This window comes from Oncorhynchus mykiss, chromosome 17 (assembly GCF_013265735.2).
Source record: "Oncorhynchus mykiss isolate Arlee chromosome 17, USDA_OmykA_1.1, whole genome shotgun sequence".
Classification (NCBI taxonomy): domain Eukaryota; kingdom Metazoa; phylum Chordata; class Actinopteri; order Salmoniformes; family Salmonidae; genus Oncorhynchus; species Oncorhynchus mykiss.
In genome coordinates, this window is record NC_048581.1 from 48,866,257 (window position 1) to 48,892,730 (window position 26,474).

General features: G+C 45.5%; 1 protein-coding gene across 5 annotated transcripts in view; it reads left to right on the forward strand.

The window, feature by feature from the left end:
* The first annotated feature begins 332 nt into the window (after positions 1 to 332).
* Positions 333 to 26,474, forward strand: part of erc2 (ELKS/RAB6-interacting/CAST family member 2) — a 71,433-nt gene continuing 45,291 nt past the window's right edge. For 2 of the 5 annotated variants that reach the window (XM_036950016.1, XM_036950018.1), the window contains exons 1-2: positions 333 to 493; positions 9,559 to 10,398. In XM_036950016.1, coding sequence (XP_036805911.1) covers positions 9,718 to 10,398 — 681 coding nt within the window. In that variant the 5' untranslated portion in view covers positions 333 to 493; positions 9,559 to 9,717. The remainder of the gene's footprint in view (positions 494 to 9,558; positions 10,399 to 26,474) is intronic. The other 3 variants (XM_036950014.1, XM_036950015.1, XM_036950017.1) reach the window with 2 other exon arrangements.

The following is a 26,474-nucleotide window of genomic DNA, read 5'->3' on the forward strand; positions in this document are numbered from 1 at the left end:
AGCTTCTGCTAAATGACTAAAATGAAATGTAAATGTAATCATGAGGGGTGTTGGTTCGGAGTGGGTTCAGATTTTGTCACATTTTCCACCTCTCAGATACCTAATACTTCAACCAATTAAACCTGAAATTAGACTGGATTTTCAATGCTGAAACTCCTGAAACCTTCACCATCCATACAAACGTGAGGACTGTGACCACAAAGAGCTAGGAGGATAAGGATGGAAGTCTGAGTTTGTGAGTTGAATTGTGAGATTTCGATGTTGTGATTCCACACTTAAAGTCACGTTTCTATGATTGAGTCCATCCATTCTGCTCGAGACTCTCTTGGCTGTCCCTTTAACAATCAGACTGTGCAGCTCCCTTGCGGGTAGGGGGAGAAATCGCGTGTCCGCTACCCAATGACAGTGCAGGATGCTGAGACCGGTGTGAATGGAGGCTGGAAGACGCCACTGTCTCTGGATGGTGATGGAGAGGAACTAATGGTAGAAAAAGGTACATTTCTATTTTGATTCATTCAAGATCAACGCAAATACGTATGATAGAGAACGGCACCGAATCCCCACATGCCCGAAATAGTGAAGTGTTTTCGATATTATGGGGTTGACGGTTCTCTTTCGATTAGACGGATTGAGGGAATGCATCTGTGCGTAAAATATCACTCCCAATTCATTCGTTGGATTGCATAGTAGATGAATGCATGGGAAAAACATACTGTAAGCTAATTTGTAGAAGTCAATATGTGTTTTTATCTTGTATATTTCAGTCATTCGATTCGGTTGAAAATCGAATTGGTTTGTGAGTTCATTTCAAGTAGAATTGATATCAAGGAAAGCTGAAACGAATTACATATCTCTATTTAATTTTCAATATAAAATATTTCTAGGGCTTTAGAGTCGTATTTCATCCTAAAAGCGCCTAATCCTATGGAATGTATGTGACGTTATCTATAGTGGCCAGCTGTCATAGATTCTCACATTGCATTGGAGAAGAATGATGTATTCCCATGAAACACGAGACATCAAGGGCAGTAACAATTCGACATAAGAAACGTCTGTAATGCCTCAGGCTTACATTATGTAATATATTTCCTTATTAGGGGAATTCAAGAGGAACATTTTCGGAGATGCTGTCATTATGAATAAGAAATATTATGCAATATCGACACCAGGATCATATTTATAAATAATTGAGGCTATTCGGCTACTAAACATTAGCGTGTTATGTTCCAATAATTTCAATAATCGATTGAGAAGAACCCGAAAAACCCTCAGCTACATGTGTCCCCTTCAAACGAACGAAACCCCCTTCGGAAATTGACGTTTCATTTTGGCTAACTGACAGAGGCGACAGCCACTCGGAAAAGCATGTTTGTACTATCTGATCCTCTCAACCAATCATGAAAGGCAAGGGGAGGGATTTTAATTGTGGGGTGTCTTGTCAGCAGCAGGGCTTGTTGATGGTCATTCAGTATTTTCTACTTAAGTAGACCATATGCATCATTTCCCCCGTGTTATTATGGTCAAGTGACAACCTGCTGCACTGTCTCATTGGAATGATTGATCTCCAAACATGTCCCTGCCTCCGCTCAGATAGGATTTCCTTCATGACCATTCTGCACACTAGCCTATGCAGCTGACCTTTTGCCGCAAGAGTTGTGCGGATGTGGAGTGAATTTGAAATTATGTTCAGGTGTGCGTGCACAAGTTTGTTTTCGCACTCTAGCCCACGACACTGTATTGATGTATAAAAGATGGACCATTTGTGACTGCAATGATGATGCCACATTGATGTGTATAATTGATGTGTATAATTATTGATTTCTAATGACATTTAGAGAGACACTGCTATGATCTTTTGTGTATTTCGATTCCAACAAGATGGCAAAGATAAAGGACACTATAGGCCTAATAAAGGGTTTCTAAGGGATGGACTTAAAGGTTGCATTTGGTTGATTAAAGGGAAATGACATGGCCTTATAGAAATGCAGCCAGCACCAGAACCTAAAGCGCTATTAATTGGCACAGAAAGGGTGAAAGTCATGCTTTCAGAGCATCTGTAAGGCCTATCTGCGCGAAAATGTCCATGCCACTAGGCCCATCTAATAGTTATGTTGCCCCTCGCAATCACAGCAGGTTACGCTTATCTACCCCATATTTATTTATCCCACGTGCATTTACTAGTCCAACAATATTATCATCGTTGGGCAGGTTGATTGAACCCCAAAAAAGTGTAAATATACAAATACCAGTAGGCTAGTGGTGCGCAGATCAGCTGTTTTTTTCACCAACACCTGCCCGCAATTGTAAATAACCCATCCGCACTACACACTGATCATATAGGCCTACAAAACATTAGGAACACCTGCTCTTTCTATGACATAAACTGACCAGGAGTGTGCAGGGGAATGCTAGGATCCTTTATTAATGTCACTTGTTAAATTAACTTCAATCAGTGTAGATGAAGGGGTGGAGACAAGTTAAAGAAGGATTTTTAAGCCTCGAGACAATTGAAGTATGGATTTTGTGGAGTGGTGGGAAAAAGTTATTGTCCCCGCTGTAGACATCTATATCGGTCCGCAAATAGAGCAATATTAAAGGCCCAGTGCACTAGTTTTGTGAAGAAAAAAAATTAAGAATAAAAAAGTATTCTGTATTCTGATTTTTCAGTGGGTGATGCAGCACCCATACTTCCCGCGATATTTTATGTGGTTGAAATACTATCAGCCGGTATTGAACTGCGCAGTCGCATTCTCTCAAGATGCTGAAATATATCATATTTCTCCACTCTTGTTCCCGAGTATCATTTTACTGCAAGAAATGCTTATTTTTTGCAAGAGTTAATGTTAAGGCTATGTGAGAGGGTATAGACCTAGAGTCAGTGTCCAGATTTTAGTTTCCATTTAACCCATCTGAACAGTAGGCTACAGTTCTCTTAACGTGCCATAGGCCTATTTGACACCGTCGATATCCGCGGTTATAAACCCAGGGTGTTATGTCTTTATTCAACCGACCCGCCCTTCATCCACACAATGTATATAAGCGCGGGGACGGCAGTTACTACGGTAGGCTACTATGCAATGTGTTGATTGAGTCTTAATTCAGCACCATGGACAGCACGGCAATTGGTGGATTCAGCGCTATGTTTGGGCGATTCAGCACCACAGCCCTGGACAGCAATACATGAGAGAGGATGTTTGCACCAAGGGGCAGACCGGCCATCCAGCATTTCTTGAAAAAGCCAGATGGGCTGGTCCATTTTGTTTTTGCCAGCTGGGTGGGTCTAACTTTTTTGTTGTTTCGCAAAATGATAATTATCTTGCTAATAATGGGGGCCTCAAGGGAAAAAATGGGCCAGTGTGTTACAGAGCCAATTTATGGTCCCAGTCCATCACTGTGTTGGTGTGGCTTCACAGACAGAAAGCCTAGACTCTTAGAATTTGGTGTCATTCGAGGAACCCTGGAGATTCTCAAGGAACCATTGCAGTCAATGGGTTAATTTTTGCACCATTGGTTAGTTGAGGGGTTCTTGGAGGAACCTTTCATGTTTTCAATGTTTCCTGGAGGAACCTTTTTGCTGGCACATGCAAAGCACTATAAATAAATCCATATATAACATTATTTCATCATTGGATTTGTTGTGCTGCCAGACTCAGAAGAAAATGGAAAAATGTGGCTTTTGGTGATGGCTTTATGCGATAGCTAGCAACTTGTAAACAATATCCCATTCCTATTTGAATACTATTTGAATTGCAATGTTGAATAATACAACATTGTCTGTCATGCCAATTGTATTATATGACTGTAGCCTCCTGTTTTACTTCCAAAAAGTTTGTTGTGATGGTAATGATGTTTGTTTATGATGATATTTATTTGGAGTTGTCTTAGGTCACCAGTTAGCTACAGTATTTTCATCCTAGCCTACACTCTTGGTTGTTTGGATTGGTTGTTTGGATGACCTATCTGGGTTGCAGGCATTGTTTCACTTAGTTGGGTTGTTTTCTTTAAAAAGAGCCAGGTTGGGTGGTTGATGTTAGGTTATTGATGCTGGATTATTAACCCTGCATTCATAACCAAGTGGGAATGTGGTATTTACCACAAACGACTGGGAAACATCCACTTGAACGCCCCTCCAACTGGTAATCACTAGTGGGAAACCTTTGACATCACCTAAAAAGGAAATTACCTCGAAAACAGAATTTTCGGCAAGCAATCTATTATACAGTTTTTTTTAACATTAGAATTTGTTTACAAGCATGATAGCTGTACTTTTAGTTTATGGTTGACACAGCTTGTTTTCTATTAGCCAATCGTTGTACGTCATCAAGTTCAAAGCACGTGAATGCATCCAAATTGTATTTACTACTTCACAACTGAAAATTGCCACCTTCCCACTTGGTTGTAAACACAGCATAAGATATGACTCAGTGGTTCAGATGAGAAGAATGGGGGCGTTGCTTAGTAAGGGCGTGTCATTCACATAATTATGTTTGGCCACCCGTGAGAGTGAATTCCTTCCTGTTAATCTTTTCTGTTGTATTGTCATCTCATGTTAAGGTTGAACACTAATGTTTTTGTAGCATCAATGAGGCTTACAGACATGTATGAGTTCCTCAAGAGCCTATGCAAATCCCAATGTTGGATTTGTTACCACTTTATTACTATATAAAGAAGTTATTGCATTTGGATGACTGTCAATGCTCTATATGTAGTCAGCAATGTTAATATTGGATTATGAAAAATGCATAAACATTCAAGGAAAATAGACATTTGTATTGTACAAACTTTCAACTTTATATGATAAACAGAAATGACATTTATTCTTACCAGTAGGCAAAAATAACTATCTGAAAGCCGTGCCTCTAATCTTCTGATAGGCTGCTGCTGCTGCAATATTTTATTAAAAAGGTAAATATTTAACTTTTTTCCCCATCACAAAAAGGTTCCTGTTTGAACCTTTACATAGGCAGCCCAGTATCAGCATATAAACGTCAATCTGTGACATTTTTGCGAAAATATATGCATCATGGCACAGGGGTTCCTCGAGGAACCTTTGTGACCAGAATAGGTTCCCCCCTGAGTGACAATTTACCAATTCGCAAAAGGTTCTTCCAGGCTCATTCACTTCTAAGAGTGTTGGCTTTAGCTCAGCGGGATTGAAAAGTCTTGTTGGGCCCAGGAGACCCGGGGTCTAAACTCAGCCGGCCACATGCAGTCCTTGCCGCTTTTCCCAACATTTTCACTCCAGACTTCACAAACACTGCAGCCATTGCCAACCAATTGAAGATAATAATTGCAGAACTTCCTGATACAGTATGTGTGTTGTATAATTCGTTTGAGTTTAATGAGCTACAGTCTCTCAGAGGGACTGGCTACTGAAAAAGCAACTTGTTTGGCTAATGTTACACCCGCTCCACTTCTTTCAGCTAATGTAGGCTGACATATTACATCCCTTCCAGCGGATTTTTTTTCATTCACTTCTGCCATTTTGTATTTGTAACACTCCTGTCCCATTTTAAAGTTTTTTGTTGCAACAAACTGAAATTATAGTTATTACTGAACTCCCTGTCTGCTCTCGCCTGTCATTGTATCATTGTAATTGCTTCTGTTGAAGTGTTTTCTCGCAGGTATTTCTTCAGCATTTCTTTCTTGTCCCAAAAATGCTTAGCCTGGTCCCAGATCTGTTTATGCCATCTTGCCAACTCCCATGGTCATTGTAATTGGCTACAAAATGCTTTCCTTACCTCAAATACCCTTTATAGACTGGTGGGTTGTCATATCACAAAGCTATCTGACTCTGAATGGTGGAGTGTTCCTGTAAAGATATTGGCAAAGTCAGGTATTGTGTGAGTTCATAAGACAGCCATTCAGCCATGTCACATCGTTGATTCTGAAAGGGAGAGGTGGCACAGTTCTATAGGCAAAGTCAGGTCTGGCTGTAGGACATGCGGATAATGGCTCCAAAAAGCTAGTGGCCATCTTGTCCCCACCCTCACCCTCACCCTGGCCCTGGCATGGAGACAAGAGTGTGTGGCACCGATGAGCAGACCATCTGTTGTCAGTCACTCATCACTTTTCCTTTTAACTTCCTCTATCCACCCGCACCGGAATTCATAGGAATACATTTTTTTTCTCCCCTTTTGAAACTTAAGTTACAGTGATGTAAGAGGACTGCCAAAACCAGGTGCTTTATCTCTGTGAGCCCAGACACTGCAGTCTCTATGGAAACCGTGTCTTCTGAGAAGACGATGCAAGGGTGGCCCGGAAGGAAGGAAGAATACAGCCCAGCTATCCCCAAAGACACGCTGCACCACCACTATCCGTTTAAAAACAGACGTTCATCATTAGTTTTTTTTTCAAAAGAACCCTCCCGTACTATCCAGTACCATCCTGTATCCTGCTGTACCCTCTTGAGTCCTCCTCTGATAACACTGGGGTTTTATCCCAAAGGGCAGCTATTCCCTATGGGCCATATATGCCCTGGTAAAAATGAAAAGAAAAAAGAATGTATTCAGACCCCTTGACTTTTTCCACATTTTGTTACATTACAGCCTCATTCTAAAATGTATTAAATTGTTTTTTTCCTCATGAATCTTCACACAATACTCCATAATGACAAAGCAAAAAAACGTTTTTTATACATTTTTGCAAATGTAAATATCACATTCCCATAAGTATTCAGACCTTTTCATTCAGTACTTTGAAGCACCGTTGGCAGCGATTACAGCATCAAGTCTTCTTGGGTATAAAGCTACAAGCTTGGCAGACCTGTATTTGGGGAGTTTCGCCCATTATTTTCTGCAGATCCTCTAAAGCTCTGTTTGGTTGGATGGGGAGCGTTGCTGCACAGCTATTTTCAGGTCTCTCCAGAGATGTTCAATTGGGTTGAAGTCCAGGCTCTTGCTGGGCCACTCAATGACATTCAGAGACTTGTCCTGAAGCCACTCCTGTGTTGTCTTGGCTGTGTGCTTAGGGTCGTTGTACTGTTAGAAGGTAAACCTTTGTCCCAGTCTGAGGTTATGAGTGCTCTGGAGCAGGTATTCATCAAGGATCTCTCTGTACTTTGCTCCGTTCATCTTTGCCTTGATCCTGACTAGTCTCCCAGTCCCTGCCGCTAAAAAACATCCCCACAGCATGATGCTGCCATCACCATGCTTCATCGTAGGGATGGTGCCAGGTATCCTCCAGACGTGACGCTTGACATTCAGGCAAGATAATTTAATCTTGGTTTCATCTGACCAGAAAATCTTGTTTCTCATGGTCTGAGAGTCTTTAGGTGCCTTTTGGCAAACTCCAAGCAGGCTGTCATGTGCCTTTTACTGAGGAGTGGCTTCCGACTGGCCAATCTACCATAAAGTCCTGATTGATGGAATGCTGCAGAGATGGTTGTCCTTCTGGAAGTTTCTCGCATCTCCACAGAGGAACTCTAGAGCTATGTCAGAGTGACCATTGGGTTCTTGGTCACCTCCCTGACCAAGGCCCTTCTCCCCTGATTGCTCAATTTGCCTGGGCGGCCAGCTCTAGGAAGAGTCTTGGTGGTTCCAAACTTCTTCCATTTAAGAATGATGGAGGCTACTATGTTCTTGGGGACATTCAATGCTGCATACATTTTTTGGTACCCGTCCCCAGATCTGTGCCTCGACACAATCCTGTCTCGGAGCTCTACGGACGATTCCTTCGACCTCATGGCTTGGTTTTTGCTCTGACATGCACTGTCAACTGTGGGACCTTATATAGACAGTGCCTTTCCAAATCATGTCCAATAAATTGAATTTACCACTGGTGGACTCCAATCAAGTTGTAGAAACATCTCAAGGATGATCAATGGACAGCACCTGTCCTGAAACAGGACGCACCTGAGCTCAATTATTGAGTCTCATAGCAAAATACTCACGTACATTGGGTATTTCTGTTTTTATTTTTTATACATTTGCAAAATAAAAATAAAAACTGTTTTCACTTTGTCATTATGGGGTATTGTGTGTAGATTGCCGAGGATTTTCTTTTATTTAATACATTTTAGAATAAGGGTGTAATGTAACAACATTTTTGAAAAAGTCAAGGGGTCTGAATACTTTCCGAAGGCAATGTACATACATGTATGCGATGGCCAGAAACGTGACTGCCATTTTAAAGTCTCTGGTGTTTAGTGACTCCACAGGCAGTTGACTCCTACTGGGCAACACAATCTGGCCAACTTTAGCAGTAGCCTACACAATAAGTATTATACACACACTGCTCTGTACGGTTTCATGGATGGGAAATACAAATGATTTGCAATACACATAAATGTAGCTATAACATAAGAGGTGGATGCTATATTTATTTATTTTATTTACCTTTATTTAACTAGGCAAGTCAGTTAAGAACAAATTCTTATTTTCAATGATGGCCTAGGAACAGTAGGTTAACTGCCTGTTCAGGGGCAGATTGACAGATTTGTACCTTGTCAGCTCAGGGATATGAACTTGCAACCTTCCGGTTACTAATCCAACGCTCTAACCACTAGGCTACCCTGCCGCCCCTAAGGCACACCTGTATGATGTAGGTCTATAGTTGAACAATGAAAATACAGTTGTTCTGCTCTTTGATGATAAGGAGTCAATACAACAGCATAAGTTCCATTTGTATGTACAGTATACTTTCTGCCTCCCCCTGGGTCATATTCATTAGTGCAAAATGTAGCAAAGCGTTTTGAAACGGAAAATGAAAATGAGTGTTTCTTATTGGACAAGATCAAGGTAGTCCCTCCCTGTTTCAGTCCATTTGCTTCATATTGGGGTCTAGTGAATATGACCCTGGTGTGTGGAATGATAGGAGTGATTGTGTGATTACATGTGGCTAAGTGCTCCAGAAGAGGAAATGGAAGCATGCACAGCTGAACTCTGGGGGATGTATTCTTGAGGTTCCTGCTTATTGACATGTATTATATATGAATATAGTGTTTGTATTAGTGTATTGATATAGAGCAATCCTGGGATTTAATAGTACTGCATTTGAAATCTCTTCAAATACTTTGAGCATTTGCCTTGGCATGCCAGATGGGCATGATACTTGGTTCTATGCATAGAGTATATGTGATATTGTGGTTGCTATACTAGATGTACTAAATACTATGCACAGTGAGGTAGGTGTTCTCTGCTTCCTGATGGGGTCAGCACTAATAGGACTGGGATGAGTGCCTGGGCCGGGGGAAGCCAGGGTGATGCTGCGATTCCCAGTGGGTTCACTTAGAATTGGAATCCCTCCCTGCAAAAGAAGCCCACAGAGCCACAGGCTGGTGTGACTCACTCACCCAGCTCTCAATGTGAACAGGAGGAGAGGAGCTGCTTCTTATGACACTACACCTACCAAATGCTGTAGAAGGAGTGTGGGATGTGTGTGTGTGGGTGGAGTGTGTGTGTGCGTGTGAGAGAGAGAGAGAGAGAGAGAGAGAGAGAGAGAGAGAGAGAAAGAAAGAGAGAGAGAAAGCAAGAGAGAGAGAGTATGCTGTGTGTTCTTGACAGATAAAATATGCAGCATATTTCTTGTCATTATTATGACAAATTGCTCTTTCCCCAGATCTGTCGATGTCGAGGTCCTTCACCCACACAGGCATGCAGTGAGCCGCCCATGTGTGTTACAGAGTGAGGGTGCACTGTGATCGTCGCAGCGTGCCCCTGGTAAGGACTCCGTGGCAAGCGTCCGGCCGGCCCAGGCCACACCTCCCACACCCAGGACATGTACGGCAGCGCCAGAGCGGTCGGCCACATCGAGAGCAGCCCTGCACGGTCCCCGCGCCTGCCTAGGTCCCCCAGGCTGGGCCACCGGAGGGCCAACAGTGGGGGCGGGGGCGGTGGAGGGGGTAAGACGCTCTCCATGGAGAACATCCAGTCACTGAACGCTGCCTACGCCACGTCCGGGCCCATGTACCTAAGCGACCACGAGGGAGTGGGCTCAACCGCTACCTACCCTAAGGGCACCATGACGCTGGGGCGAGCCTCCAACCGGGCCATGTACGGGGGCCGCGTCACGGCCATGGGCAGCAGCCCCAACATCGCCTCGGTGGGGCTGGGCCACCACGCTGACCTGCTGTCCTACAGCGACCTGGGCTCCCTGTCCATGCTGCAGCACCACCACCACCACCCTCAGGGGGTGCCGTCAGCCCTGTTGCGGCAGGCTGTGCGAGGCAGTGGGGGGGAACTCCTGGAGATGCAGGCCACACTCCGGGACATGCAGCGGGAGAACGACCTGCTGAGGAGAGAGCTGGACCTGAAGGACAGCAAGCTGGGCTCGTCCACCAACAGCATCAAGAGCTTCTGGAGCCCCGAGCTGAAGAAGGAGAGGATGATACGCAAGGAGGAGGCGGCGCGCACCTCCGTCCTCAAGGAGCAGATGAGGGTGACTCACGAGGAGAACCAGGTTAGAACACAACATGTTTTCTCCCCTCGTCTCCCCCTATGCTGCTACTTGATAGTGTACACTTCGTAGTGCACACTGGATAGTGTGTACTTGGATTAAAGGAAAATCTTTTGGTATTTGTTTCAGTAGTCCATTGTTGATTGTCCATTGTTGTCAGCAATCAAGTTTTGAAGATATATAAACTTTCAAAATACAGAAATACAGACGGTATGATGCTTTTTGCACCATATGATACAAAACGCAGCATCATACTGGCTGTATTTCTGTATTTTAAAAGTTATATACACTACATGACCAAAAGTATGTGGACACCTGCTCGTCGAACATCTCATTCCATAATCATGGGCTTTAATATGGAGTTGGTCCCCCCTTTTCTGCTGTAACAGCCTCCACTCTTCTGGGAAGGCTTTCCACTAGATGTTAGAATATTGCGGTGGGGACTTCCACTCAGCCACAAGAACACTAGTGAGGTCGGGCACTGATGTTTGGTGATTAGGCCTGGCTCACAGTCAGCGTTCCAATTCATCCCAAAGGCGTGGAGGCCAGTCAAGTTCTTCCACACTGATCTCGACAAACCATTTCTGTGTGGACCTCGCTTTGCGCACGGGGCATTGTCATGCTGAAACAGGAAAGGGCCTTCCTCAAACTATTGCCACAAAGTTGGAAACACAGGATCGTCTAGAATGTCATTGTATGCTGTAGCATTACAATTTACATTCACTGGAACTAAGGGGCCTAGCCCGAACCATGAAAACAGCCCCAGACCATTATTCCTCCTCCACCAAACTTTACAGTTGTCACTATGCATTGGGGCAGGTAGTGTTCTCCTGGCATTCGCCAAACCTAGATTCATCCGTCGGACTGCCAGATGGTGACGCGGGATTCATCACTTCAGAGAACGCATTTCCACTGCTCCAGAGTCCAATGGCGGCAAGCTTTACACTACTCCAGCCGACCCTTGGTATTCCGTATAATGATCTTAGGCTTGTGTGCGGCTACTGAGCCATGGAAACCCATTTCACGGAGCTCCCGACGAACAGTTCTTGTGCTGACGTTCCAAAGGCAGACGATTTTTACGCACTTCACCATTTGGTGCCGTTCTGTGAGTTTATGTGGCCTACCACTTAGCGGCTGAGCTGTAGTTGCTCCTAGATGTTTCCACAACAACAGCGCTTACAGTTGTTGGAACGGTAGCATCCTATAACGGAAAGTCACTGAGCTCTTCAGTAAGGTCATTCTACTGCTAATGTTTGTCTATGTAGATTGCATGGCTGGGTGCTCGACTTTATATACCTGTCAGCAATGGGTGTGGTTGAAATAGCCAAATCCACTAATTTGAAGCCGTGCCCACATTTTGTATTTGTAGTGTATCATGAAAACTTGATCATTGACACGCAAAACATTTTAGGACAATATCAACAATGGACTATTGAAACAAATACCAAAATATCGTTTTTGGGTGGAGTTTTCCTTTAAAGTCCGCCACTAGTCAATCTCCCTTTTACAACTCACACAGACATATGTCTCCTCTCTCTCTCTCTATCTCTCTCCCTTCCTGTCACAGTCTCTCACTGTACTCCCTCCTGTCTCGTCACTCTAACTATTCTATTTTCCTCCCAAGGTACTGTCTCCACTCCCTGATGTCGAAGAATTATCCCACTGTCATGTTTATTTAATACATCTGGAAACCTTTTTGGAAAGAGGTGTTGGTGGTCATAAATGCTTCATCTTCCACTCGTACTATACCTCATTTCTAATAGTCCCCAGAATGAATAAGAGAGGGGGAGGGAATGAGGGATGGAGGAAGAGAGGGAGGTTGAAACGAATACTGTAAGAAGCATACATGAAATATTCATGTGATTTTTCAAATGATCTAGATTCTACTGTGTCTTACTGTGGTAAAAAATCATCATTCAGTACAACGCTCCCGTCTTAGCGCAGCGCACCGCACAGTGTATTAACACATCAAATTCCGCCCTTTGTAAAAGCGTAATGCTTACCCTGGTTTATCATTTCGGTGGCTTATTTAGGTTGCGTCCACAGGTGAAATGTGAATATTACAACAACAATATTACAACAAGTGATAAGACAACAAGTGGCTACAGAAAGGCCAGAGGTGATTTCAGGGCTATGGCCACCTCAGTGGTGGCTGGTGGGCGAAGATATAGGAAGACATGCTGATTGTAATGGAATGAATGGAACAGTATCAAACACATGGTTTCTTTTCAATACATTCCATTCCAGCCATTACAATGAGCCTGTCCCCTTGTATCTTTGCCCACAAGCCATCACTGGGCCACAGGTCGATCCTGTTCGGGCTTTGTCCACAGTCACACGCAATTTCATTTTGTTTCTGTGCCTTTCCCCTGCGTCTCTGTGTGTTAGTTGTAAAGGGGGTGGAGTGAGCGGCCTAGTTAAATCACTCACACGTCTCCAGTCTGCAGTCTGCAGGAGGTTCAGGGCCTGGAGAGGAATGTCAAGGACAAAGCACTGTCTGAGAGTCTCCCGCTATCTCTGTCTCTCCCCGTCTGCCCTTCTCCCTCTCGATCTATTTAGCTTACTCTCACTCGCTCTGTCTTTCATTTTCTCTTCCTGTCTACCCCTATCTATCTCCCCCCCATTCTCTTCTGTCTCCGTGTCCGTCGCTCTCTCTCTCCCTCTCTCTCTCTCTCTTGCCCCCCCCCCCTCTCTGTCTCCCTCCCTCTCTCTCTCTCTCTCTCTCTCTCTCTCTACCACTCTATATCGCCCCTTTCCTTTCCCCTCTCCCTCTTTCTTTTCTCTGTGTCCTGCAGGGCACCATATGGGATTTCTCTGACATACATTATCAAATGAAGGTTGATTAGATGGAAATAGATAGATCTGTATACCTAATTAGGCAGGCAAAGCTAGATGGTAATTACATAATATCTACCATACCGGATAGGATGTCTTGTCTTGATACAGTGCTTTGAGGATGGATGTGGTGACCTTGTCAGTAGGGCATTGACATGAAAGTGGACAAGGGAGGCACACTTGTATGTTGTATAGATTTAACTTATACAGAAGGCACAGTATAAGATGAATAGGGTCCATTATGGTAGAAGTTAGGCTTACATACAGTGTGTGCTGTATAGTTAAACATTAGTAACATCCACAATGTGTGACATGTAGTGTGTGCGTGTGTGTGTGATGTATAGTGTGTTTGTGTGTGTGATGTATAGCGTGTGTGTGTGTGATGTATTGTGTGTGTGTGTGTGATGCATAGTGTGTGTGTGTGATGTATAGTGTGTGTGTGTGTGTGTGTGTGATGTATAGTGTTTCTCTCTGTGTGTGTGTGTTATGTATAGTGTGTGTGTGTGATGTATAGTGTGTGTGTGTTATTTATAGTGTGTATGTTTGTGTGTGTGTGTGTGTGTGTGTGTGTGTGTGTGTGTGGTGTGTGTGTGTGTGTGTGTGTTTGTGTGTGTGTGATGTATAGTGTGTGTGTGTGTGTAATGTATAGTTGAAAATGAGGCCCACCTATAGTATCTGACATATTGTACAGTGATGTATAGGACCCCAGTGAAGTCACACCAGATCAAAGGAGGCTGCTGAAGGGAGAACGGCACATAATAATGTCCGGAATGGAGCAAATAGAATGGCATCAAACACTTGGATTCCATTTCACTCATTCCGCTTCAGCCATTATTATGAGTCAGAAATTGACGTTCATCCAGGTTCCCAGAACGTCGGGAGATGACGTGAATAATGGCCACTAGGAGCAAAACAGACTCAAAACTAGTGCCTGGCAGCCAGAGGTCGGGCATAGACCAATCCGCCATCCCCGTCCATAACATTCTAGCACGCCGCGAGCATACATTGCTAGGCACTCGTTATTATAATTTATCTATCCAAACCTCAGCCCTTAACTTAACCAGTCAATTTCTTTCTGTTTTATACAATGGGTGGGTCTATTCCTGGATGCTGATAGGTTAAAACCTCGTTCCAGCCGGTGTCTAATCCACAAATTATGATGTTGAAATGCCTATTCACTATTTCATCTGACTGCGAGATCCACTGTTCCGTTAGCCCAGCCAGGCAATTTATAAACTTGATCTCCACTTTAAAAAGCATCTAGACATTATCTCCCATTTCTTTTATACTGGCGTTTGGTTTTCAACATCAGAGATTTGTATTAACCTCGATTGTTTGTCACTCTGACATTTGTAACATTGTTTCTATATTGAAATTAGATTTCCAGCTGTCCCATAGTAATGAACGTGTCAGGAGTTGGGACGAGACAGACAGGCAGGCAGCATGAATCAGCATCATTTTGTTGGATATATACAAAGAAATGTCAATAAAAAAAACGAAATGCAGCTAGTTTGCTGTCATTCCAGCTTCAATTTGATTGATCAATCAATTGATTGATTGTGTTAGCTGTGTAGTTAGCTAGCTCCTCTGAACAGTGTCCCGGCGAGAGAGCAAATGTTCTATGCCAGTCGAAATCGCGAATCATTAGCTCATTGTTTGTGGATGTATACAAAAAAAATCACTTGAAAACAGCTGAAACAAACATTAAGGCAGCAACTTTTCTGTTATTCTGGCTGCACTGTTTGATGTGACCCTGTTAGCCGAAGTTGGCTAGCTAGCGAGCAAGGGATAAGAATGTTGCCAGCCGTCATGGTAACGGAAACATTTAGAACGAACGACTGTGTCACGTCCATCGATTTATAACAAAAAGACTTAACGACTAGGTCACGGCTCTGGCAACTGAACTAATAGAACGAACGACCAGCCGGCTTGGGTAGCAACCCTAGATTTCTGTCGGGCCTATATCTTATGGAAGGATGAAATAGTATATATAAATTCTTCAAAATAACATGTTTAATGAAAATATGTAAATCATTATTTGAATATGTTGTTAACCCGTTGTATAAAATCAGTACTTAAAAAATGGCCCATAGGCCTCTGGTCAAAAGTAGTGCACTATGTAGGGAATAGGTTGCCATTTGGGAGGCAGACTGGCTGACCACATTTAAAATACCCAAATGCGGGAAAAATAGCTGATTATGTGGGACAGCTTATATACATGTTTTGGGCAGCACCACCTCCACCACACAAAAATCTCCTTCCCTCCTTCCCTCTGCATTGAAGCTCTCCGAATTTCCGATGAATTTGTGAAATGGGAGACCAATGTGTTTTCTGAAAATCTGGGAATATTTGGCCAAGGAAACATTTCTGGTTGGTCTCGGGGAAGGTAGAACAGTTAGGAAGGGAGACTTTGGAAACTGGATTGAATGAAGTAGCAGCAAATATGTCGAATGAGCAATGAGCATTGGACAGCCTCACAAGTTTTGACGAAATGTGGTCACCCTAGACGCAGTGTGTGTGTCATAGTGAGCTCCTCTGATGCTCTCTCCTAGCGGCCAACAGGTCCCTCCCTCATCATTACTCACAGACAGGATACAGCCACACAGTCTCAAGGTTACAGCAGGACGCTGTCTGCCTGTCTCCCACTGGCTGGGGCTCCAACCTGTGTGTTTGTGTGTGTGTGAGCGTGAACGTGCTTGTGCGTTTCTGTGTGTGCCTTGTGCCCAAATGAGTTTGTGTTTCTGCACCCATTTAGTTTAACCTCTAGAGTTGTGTGATTGTCTTGTCTGTGTGTGTGTGTGTGTGTGTGTGTGTGTGTGTGTGTGTGTGTGTGTGTGTGTGTGTGTGTGTGTGTGTGTGTGTGTGCGTGCGTGTGTGTGTGTGTGTGTGCGTGCGCTATAGTATCCCATTGAGGTTGAGATTGAAACCGAAGGAAGTCTCTTTGTGCTGTTCAGTGGAGCCAGGAGAGTCTGCAGTGCCCTGGCTCAGTGGCTCCACGGTTCTCTGGAGCTGTGCCACGCTGCCACGCTGCCTGGGGGAGAGATACCCAACATCCTGACCTGATGGTATCACCACCCTCCATCCTCAGTCTGGGATCACTAGAAGGGAACTGGAGGGGAGAGGGGGTAGGGGGGTAGTACCCTCGGTTTTACGTTGCACAAGTTGAAGGTCTTTTCATTTGACCCGCCCAAGTATAAGAGGACCAAGCCTGCGTCCCAAATGGCACACCATTCCCTATCTAGTGCACTACTTTTGACCCTAGGGCCCTATGGTGAGAGGGGAAAGTCCCGCTGTACCTTCCATAGAGAATGTGAAGAAAATGGAGCACGTGTGGTAACATCAGGTTTGGTCTGTGTGACTGAGTAACGTGTGAGAAGAAATACAGTGTGGGGGGACAGGAGTCCATTTTGATTCTCTGCCTTGCCCTCATGACAGTTCGGTCTTGCTCTGATTGCTGTGAATGATATCTCCCTCCCTAGAGGCAGAATAAGCCTACATTAATAAATGTGCGTTTGGCTAACACAAAGCAGCTGTGTCTTGCCACTCTAGCTCTTACTGTAATTGCTCACTTGTATCTCGATTCACAGGGTTGTCTTTTGGGCGTAGCTAGGGCGTTGTGAGGCAAACACCCACCCAGACACACGTGCACGCGTATGTGCATAGGAGGAATGCACAGGAACATGCCCACACACGTAATCAGTGTGAGGTCATAATTGTAAGAAGGCACGCGTGGATTTGAAAACCCAGCATTCTGAGCAATCTTTTGAATCATTAGGACATGTACACGCCCTCGTCGGCGTTCTGGTGATGTAGCGTTCTGGTGATGTAGAGCCTCTTCAGCGCGCGTGAAGTGTGTTAGGAACAACTGAATGTAAGCGTCTTAGAAGTGGTTTTCACAGACTAACTTTGTATGACCTGACCCCCGAAACAATACGTTCGCTGTGGTAGAACGTTTATTTTCGACGCCGTTTTTCTGCCATCGGGGTAGCCGGATTTCAGGTGTGTCCATGCAAACCGGATTCTTAGGGAGATTGTTCTTGCAAATGATGTGCATGTTTTCATCAAACTATTACATGAATCTGACTGTCCACAATAGTTGTGTTATTGTGTGCATTGAACTGCGCTCACACGCGCACCAATCCAAAGGTTCTGGAGAGGGGAAGGTTTCCTCACCCCAAATAATGGTAGGCTTGTTGAGCCTCTGACTGAAGAGAAAATGACCATATTAATTATGAAGTATTCATTTCTGACCCGTCTGCGTCCAGCTCAGTCTGTCTACTCTGGCAGCAGCCCACTGCAATCGCCCCAGGTGCCTACATCTACTATTAGCCGAAGCAAATATCCGACATTATTTATATACTGAAAATATAGCAAGAGCGTGATCTTTCTTGCGTGACAGTTTTAGGGGAGAAAAGCCACTCAAACGACTTAATGCAAGGTTCAAACCTACTCCAACGCCCCGACGCAAGATTCAAACCCACTTAAACGACTCACAATTAGCCTATATCTGTTTATTTGAACTGCTAGTTTTCTACTAACGGTATCTTGTCATTAAAACATGCAGTTGGCTGATGATCTTAGCTGACCTGAAAGGCACTGCTACTGTAGCTGCTTTGGAGACGGCATTTTGAACACGGACCAGTGTGATCGTTGTTTAGCATCGGCTTGGTTGACTGTCATTCAGTTGAGTTGAGCACGCAGTCAAACACTGCCATCCCAACTCATAACGGTGTGTGTTTTTGTGCGCGCGTGTGAATGTGTGTGTATGCGATGTGATAGCTGGGCTGGAGGCTGCTCTCGGCCTTAGCGTGTGATATCCGACTGAGTCAGGAGCAATGGAGGCATAGACTCACATCCCCACATCACTGCTGTGTTTATGCTCAGACACGCCACAGAGACGCAGTTTCCACAGGTGTGAGATTGTTGGTTCCTGCTAAACAGCCATTTTTCTGATCTCTGATCTTCTGTTAGTCGTCTCATCTCTTCTGGTGAAGACACCCGCAAACACACAGACATGCACAGACATACGCACGCACGCATGCACACTCTCAGTGTTAGTCTTACAGCAGTTGGAGCTATTTTTTCCAGCCAGGTCATTCAATATTGATGTTGAAATGGACGTCTATCCATGTCCAGAGGAGGTTGGGAAATGCTTTCAAAACTATCCACTAGGGGCAACAGTGAGTGCTATTACCATCAAGTAGGCTTGGGTTTTGGGGGTGGTGGATGGTCGTAATCCCATGACTCTGGATCAAAAGGTTGTGTGTTCGATCACAGTCGTGTACATTATTTAATGAGTGCCTAAACTTCACCCCTAACTTAGAAATGTGATGTTTGGAGAAATGGAATGATATAGCAGCAGGAGCAACAAAAACACTGACAAATTTGGAGGAACTTTAAAATGTTATGTTTGGGGAACATGGATGAACGTTTAATTCTGCAGTGAGACTGTGAGAGCTTGTTGGTTTACTCACTCCTGTTGGGAGTTCTGCATTCTAATGGCCAGCCAGCCCCCTAGCTCAGCCTCAGAGCTCCTTAGATCCAAACAGCCTGTATCCTCCTCCCAGGCTGTGAGAATGTGTGTGTGTGTGTGTGTGTGTGTGTGAGAGAGAGAGAGAGTGCGTGTGTGTTTGGAGTGTGTATTTGTGGGTTTGGTGTTTGTGTGTGTGTCTGTGCGTGAGTCTGTGTGCGTGTGCGTTTGTGTGTATGTGGGAGCAGGTTGGTGACAAATGTGTTGCTGTGCCCACTGCTTGCTTGGGAAATATTATGTGGCCAATTTCTCTCTGAGCTTTAGAGGAGAGGCCTTATTAGAGTAACATATTGGCCCCATATCACAGACAGGGTTTTAGTGTGGCTCAGAGGAGTGGAAGATGGATGGAGGAGTGGAGGGGAGGGGAGGGGAGGGGATGAGTGGAGAGGAGGGAATCAGTGGAGAGGAGAGGAGAGGATGAGTGGAGAGGAGGGGGGAAAGTTGACAGTTCACTAAGGATGATATATGAGAAGAGTGTAAATAGGAAGAGAGAGAGAGAGAGTGAGAGAGAGGGGGAGAGAGAGAGAGAGAGAGAGGGAGAGAGAAAGAGCGGGGGGAGAGAGAGAGAGAGAGAGTGGGAGAGGGAGAGAGAGGGAGAGAGAGAGAGGGGGAGAGAGAGGGGGAGAGAGAGAGCGAGAGAGAGAGAGAGAGGGAGAGAGAGAGAGGGGGAGAGAGAGGGGGAGAGAGAGAGCGAGAGAGAGAGAGAGAGAGAGAGGGGGAGAGAGAGAGAGAGAGAGAGAGAGAGAGAGAGAGAGAGAGAGGGGGGGGGAGAGGGAGAGAGAGAGGGGGAGGGGGGGGAGAGGGAGAGAGAGAGGGGGAGAGAGAGCGAGGGGGAGAGAGGGAGATAGAGAGGGGGAGAGAGGGAGAGAGGGAGAGAGATATACAAGATAAATCGGCTAGATATATAGACTGGATATAAGAGCAGATTAGTCCAAGCAGGCCAGATCAGCTTGTGTTAGGTGTACAGCATCTCCTTGTCCATCTATCCAGTCAGTATAGCTGAGACATGAGACAATTGGACTGAACAGTACATTCCTAGAGCCAATAATCCCGATCTGGGATTATCAATCCTGGAGCGGCGCTCAGCGTTCCCAGAGCTCCCTGGCTTAACGAGGTGGAGTGGAGCTGTCAGTGTGTTCCGGATGGTAACGTTCCCCTGTGTCCGGTCCGACGTTCCAGTCGGCTCCTAGCGAATGATCAGCCAGCCGTCGCCACAGCAACAGAGTCACAACGCGTGTCATGGCTTTTAGGCTAATTCAGCCATTTGTGTGTATATAAGATTTGTCATCTCACTGATTACAGATATCTAGTTTTAGTCAGTTTCTTTGAGCTGAGCCAAGGCAGGGAAATTACTTGTATTTTTGATTCCTTCCGCTGGTGAGGATTATACTGCTGAGTAGAAGTCAAGTGGTAAGCATGAATAGCTATGTGGAAGCAGATGACTGTGTCTTTCACCTGATCCTCAAAGGCCTCTGCTTCATCACACACACACACACACACACACACACACACACACACCTTCCTCACATCAATGACGTAAATGAGGTGGGAGCCGAGCGATCGCTATAGGTGTCGAGGGATTTGTGAGTGAGATGATGATTTTACACTTAGTGGGAGGGAGAGATATTAGTGTTTGTGTGTGCATTCGTGTAGTATGACAGTGTGTGTGTGTATGTGTGTATGTGCGTTTGTGTAGTATGACAAACGGTTAACCCGGTATAGATGATGGCCATGTCATGTAGCGTCATTTTTCTGCTACAGTATATCTAGGACAGGAGTCTTCAACCTTTTCTAGCATGAGACTTTTAAAAAAATTCAACATGTCGCAAAAATAGAATTGTTTGGCCATAATGACCATCGTTATGTTTGGAGGAAAAAGGGGGAGGCTTGCAAGCCGAAGACCACCATCCCAACCATGAAGCATGGGGGTGACAGCATCATGTTGTTGGGGTGCTTTGCTGCAGGAGGGACTGGTGCACTTCACAAAATAGATGGCATCATGAGGCAGGACAATTATGTGGCTATATTGAAGCAACATCTCAAGTCATCAGTCAGAAAGTTAAAGGTTGGTCGCAAATGGGTCTTCCAAATGGACAAAACAAGGTATTGGAGTGGCCATCACAAAGTCCTGACCTCAATCCCATAGTAAATTTGTGGGCAAAACTGAAGAAGCGTGTGCGAGCAAGGGGGCCTACAAACCTGACTCCGTTACACCAGCTTTGTCAGGAGGAATGGGCCAAAATTCACCCAATTTATTGTGGGAAACATATGGAAGGCTACCTGAAACGTTTGACCCAAGTTAAACAATTTAAAGGCAATGCTACCAAATACTAATTGAGTGTATGTAAACTTCTCACCCACTGGGAATGTGATGAAAGAAATACAAGCTGAAATAAATGATAAGTGATACTAACTGACCTAAAACAGGGAATGTTTACTAGGATTAAATATCAGCAGTTGTATAGATTAAATATCAGCAGTTGTGAAAAACTGAGTTTAAATGTATTTGGCCAGGGTGTATGTAAACTTCCGACTTCAACTGTATCTTTCATACTTCCCTTGCCTTCACTCTTCTGTGCCTCCACTATCTCAGTACCCTTTATGTCATTCTCTCCTCGGCTCTCCCTCACTTCACTATCTCCTCTTCCCCATTCCACTGCCATTCCCTGTTGGCCAACGCAGGCTGAATGATTATTCATGCAATGCTTACATGGCAGGGCTGATAGTGGGTTCGAAACACGCACACACCCACACAACCACACTGCTGTGAGCGGTTTATTTGTGTTTCTCTCTGACTCAGCGCTTTAGCTCCAGTCCATGTGTCAGATATGAACAGAGGGAGAACACACACACACACACACACACACACACACTACCCCCCCAACACACTCTCAGGGGGACGCAGCTGCTACCGTCTCTGCTGCCTGGCACAACCACGTCAGTGTGTTTACGTGTGTCTGCCCCCTTAGCCCATGTCCAAACGCTAACCAATCATTTACACTCCGTTGCCAATTATGAGCCGTTTTTAAGGAGAAATGTTCTATCTCTGTTGTTGATGATCACGTTGGCTCAAAAAGGTGCTATAGAAAAGCACCCAGACCCAGTAAAGTAGTAATAATAATAATAATAATAATAATAATAATAATAATAACAATATATGCCATTTAGCAGGTTCTTTGATCCAAAGCAAAAACACATTTTATGGGTGGCCCCAGTAGGAATCGAACCCACAATTCTGCTGTTGCAAGCACCATGCTCCACCAACTGAGCCGTAGTAAGGTGTATGTTGACATGCCTCCTCCCTGTCCCCTCCTCCCAGCCTTCTCCCTCCTCCAATATCTGCTGAGTCACGACTGACAGGCCAGGGCCCCTGTGGGTAATCAAAAGAGGACCATTGCGCCCTCCCAGAAGCTTGGCTGGTTTGTAAAACCTGCAAATTCAGACAAATAACAGGTGTAATGGGTCTGCACTCAAAAGTATGTTGCATAGTGCTTACTTCATTCAATGTATTTTTTTGTGTGATTTTCCCCACGTCAGGGATAGTGTACACAGACATCTCGGCTTTGCATCCTGCTTCAGCGTGTAGGTACACATTTTCAGTCAAAACAGCATATGTAGGGAACACAGATGAGCAACCGATGAGCAGCACGTGCTTCTAATCAGGTTTGCCACTCATCTGCCAATCTGGGTGTGGCTTCTCTGGTCTACCTGTATTGAAGTTGGCCCCGAGATAGAGCCTGGAGTAGAGAGGGAGACGGGGACAGTAGAGGGAGATGGGGACAGGAGAGGAGGATGGGGACGGGAGAGAAGGATGGGGATAGGAGAGGAGGCTGAGGACAGGAGAGGAAGATGGGGACAGGAGAGGAGGATGGGGATAGGAGAGTAGGATGTGGATAGGAGAGGATGGGGATAGGAGAGGAGGATGAGTACAGGAGAGGAAGATGGGGACAGGATAGGAGGATGGGGACAGGAGAGGAGGATGGGGACAGGAGAGGAGGATGGGGGCTGGAGAGGAGGATGGGGATAGGAGAGGAGGATGAGGACAGGATAGGAGGATGAGGACAGGAGAGGAGGATGGGGACAGGAGAGGAGGATGGGGGAAGGAGAGGAGGATGGGGATAGGAGAGGAGGATGGTTGCAGGAGAGGAGGATGGGGATAGGAGAGGAGGATGGGAACAGGAGAGGAGGATGGGGGCAGCAGTGGAGGATGGGGATAGGAGAGGAGGATGAGGACAGGAGAGGAGGATGGGGACAGGAGAGGAGGATGGGGCAGGAGAGGAGGATGGGGATAGGAGAGGAGGATGGTTGCAGGAGAGGAGGATGGGGATAGGAGAGGAGGATGGGAACAGGAGAGGAGGATGGGGGCAGCAGTGGAGGATGGGGATAGGAGAGGAGGATGAGGACAGGAGAGGAAGATGGGGACAGGAGAGGAGGATAGGGCAGGAGAGGAGGACGGGGCAGGAGAGGAGGATGGGGGCAGGAAAGGAGGATGGGGTTAGGAGAGGAGGATGGGGGCAGGAAAGGAGAATGGGGATAGGAGAGGAGGATGGGGACAGGAGAGGAGGATGGGGATAGGAGCGAAGGATGGGTATAGGAGAGGAGGATGGGGGCAGGAGAGGAGGATGGGGACAGGAGAGGAGGATGAGGATATGAGAGGAGGATGGGGATAGGAGAGAAGGGTGGGTATAAGAGAGGAGGATGGGGGCAGGAGAGGAGGATGGGGACAGGAGAGGAGGATGGGGGCAGGAGAGGAGGATGGGGACAGGAGAGGAGGATGGGGATAGGAGAGAAGGATGGGGATAGGAGAGGAGAGGAGGATGGGGCCAGGAGAGGAGGATGGGGACAGGAGAGGAGGATGGGGACAGGAGAGGAGGATGGGGGCAGGAAAGGAGAATGGGGATAGGAGAGGAGGATGGGGACAGGAGAGGAGGATGGGGACAGGAGAGGAGGATGGGGATAGGAGAGAAGGATGGGTATAGGAGAGGAGGATGGGGGCAGGAGAGGAGGATGGGGACAGGAGAGGAGGATGGGGACAGGAGAGGAGGATGAGGATATGAGAGGAGGATGGGGGAGGAGTGGAGGATATGGACAGGAGAGGAGGATGGGGACAGGAGAGGAGGATGGGGACAGGAGAGGAGGATGGGGGCAGGAGAGGAGGATGGGGGCAGGAGAGGAGGATGGGGACAGGAGAGGAGAATGGGGATAGGAGAGGAGGATGGGGGCAGGAGAGGAGGATGGGGACAGGAGAGGAGGATGGGGACTGGAGAGGAGGATGGGGGAGGAGTGGAGGGTAGGATGGGGGAGGAGAGGAAAGGGGATGGGGGAGGAGAGGAAGGGGGATGGAGGAGGAGAGGAGGGGAAGGGACGGAGAGGATGGTTGGAGTAGAGGAGTGTAGGATAGGATGATGAAAGGAGGGGAGAATGGGTATAGGAAGGGAGGATGAGGAGAGAAGAGGAGGGGAGGAAAGGAGGGGAGGTTATGTATGGGAAGGGATGAAGGGGAGAGGAGAGGATGTTTGTTTTAACCCTGTATGAAAAATGTTTTATTGGACCGCATCCTCCAATTCTGTTCCAACAGGTCAGAATATTGATCATGAGGGAGAGAGATAAGTAAAGAGAGCTAGAGAGATAAAGAGCAAGAGAGAATGATATAGAATGAAATAAGAAATGACAAAGTGGAGGGAGGGAGGGATAGAGAGAGAGAAAGATAAATGTGCAATGGCCCTGCTGAACCCCCTGACAGAGAGAAATATAATCTCTTCTGGCTTTCTGTGTTTCTGTGTAGCTGTGTGTGTTTATTTGAAAATTGCTGTGTGTGAGTCTGTACTTGTATGGTAGGAGAATCAATGACTGTGTGTACAGAGGAGGTCCGAGTCTTTGAGTGTTTAGGTGGATGATTGATTTGCATGGGGGTGCTGTTCATCCAATATAGTATGTGGATGTGTAGTCCATTGTTCAGCTTGCTTGTGTAACAACATGTGATATAATGCATAGTCAGAGAAAGCAAATGGTCACAGACAGTCATACTGTACAGTCCTAAGTGATTGCACATAATGTGTGTGTGTGTGTTTGTGTATGTGTGTGTCTGCGTGTCATAGATTATGATTCACATAGCTGCTGTAGCGACTCCAGGCGTTGTTGCTTCACTGCAAGGCCACGACTTCATCAACCTCTTTCCCCGGCTAATACATCATGTTACTGACTAGCTGGGAATATTAATATGAATTAAAAAACGTCAGAAATCAGGAGAAATTCATTTCAACTCAGCGAGTGAATGTTACTTACCGTGCATTCGGAAAGCATTCAGACCCATTCACTTTTTTTCACATTTTGTTGCGCTACAGCCTTATTCTAAAATGTATAAACATTTTATTTTTCCTCTACAATCTACACACAATACCCCATAATGACAAAGCAAAAACAGGTTTTTAGAAATTTAGAAAATTTATTTAAAAAAAACAACTGAAATATCACATTTACATAAGTATTCAGACCCTTTACTCAGTACTTTGTTGAAGCACCTTTGGCAGAGATTACAGCCTCAAGTCTTCTTGTGTATGACGCTACAAGCTTGGTACACCTGTATTTGGGGAGTTTCTCCCATTCTTCTCTGCAGATCCTCTCAAGATCTGTCAGGTTGGATGGGGAGTGTCGCTGCACAGCTATTTTCAGGTCTCTCCAGAGATGTTTGATCAGGTTCATGTCCGGGCTTTGGCTGGGCCACTCAAACATTCAGAGACTTGTTCCGAAGCCACTCCTGCGTTGTCTTGGCTGTGTGCTTAGGGTCTTTGTCTTGTTGGAAGGTGAATCTTCACCCCAGTCTGAGGTCCTGAGCACTCTGGAGCAGGTTTTCATCAAGGATCTCTCTGTACTTTGCTCCGTTCATCTGTCCAACATGCTTCACTGTAGGGATGGTGTCAGGTTTTCTCCAGACGTGACGCTTTGCATTCAGGCCAGAGAGTTCAATCTTGGAGTCGTTTAGGTGCATTTTGGCAAACGCCAAGTGGGCTGTCAAGTGCCTTTTACTGAGGAGTGGCTTCCGTCTGGCCACTCTACCATAAAGGCCTGATTGGTGGAGTGCTGCAAAGATGGTTGTCCTTCTGGAAGGTTCTCCCATCTCCACAGAGGAACTCTGGAGCTCTGTCAGAGTGACCATTGGGTTCTTGATCACCTCCATGTCCAAGGCCCTTCTTCCCCTGATTGCTCAGTTTGGCCGGGAAGCCAGCTCCAGGATGAGTCTTTGTGGTTACAAACTTCTTCCATTGAAGAATGATGGAGGCCACCGTGTTCTTGGGGACCTTCAATGCAGCAGAAATGTTTTGGTACCCTTCCCCAGATCTGTGCCTCAACACAATCCTGCCTCGGAGCTCTATGGACAATTCCTTCAACTTCATGGCTTGGTTTTTGCTCTGACATGCACTGCCAACTGTGGGACCTTATATAGACAGGTGTGTGCCTTTCCAAATCATGTCCAATTAAGTTAATTTACCACAGTTGGACTCCAATCAAACTGTAGAAATCTCAAGGATGATCAATGGAAACCGGATGCACTTGAGCATCATTTTGAGTCTCATAGCAAAAGGTCTGAATACTTATGTAAATCATGTATTTCTGTTTTTTTAATTATGTATACATTTGCAAATATTTCTGAAACAATTTTTGCTGTCTCATTATAGAGTACTGTGTGTAAATTGATGAGGGAAATATATAATTT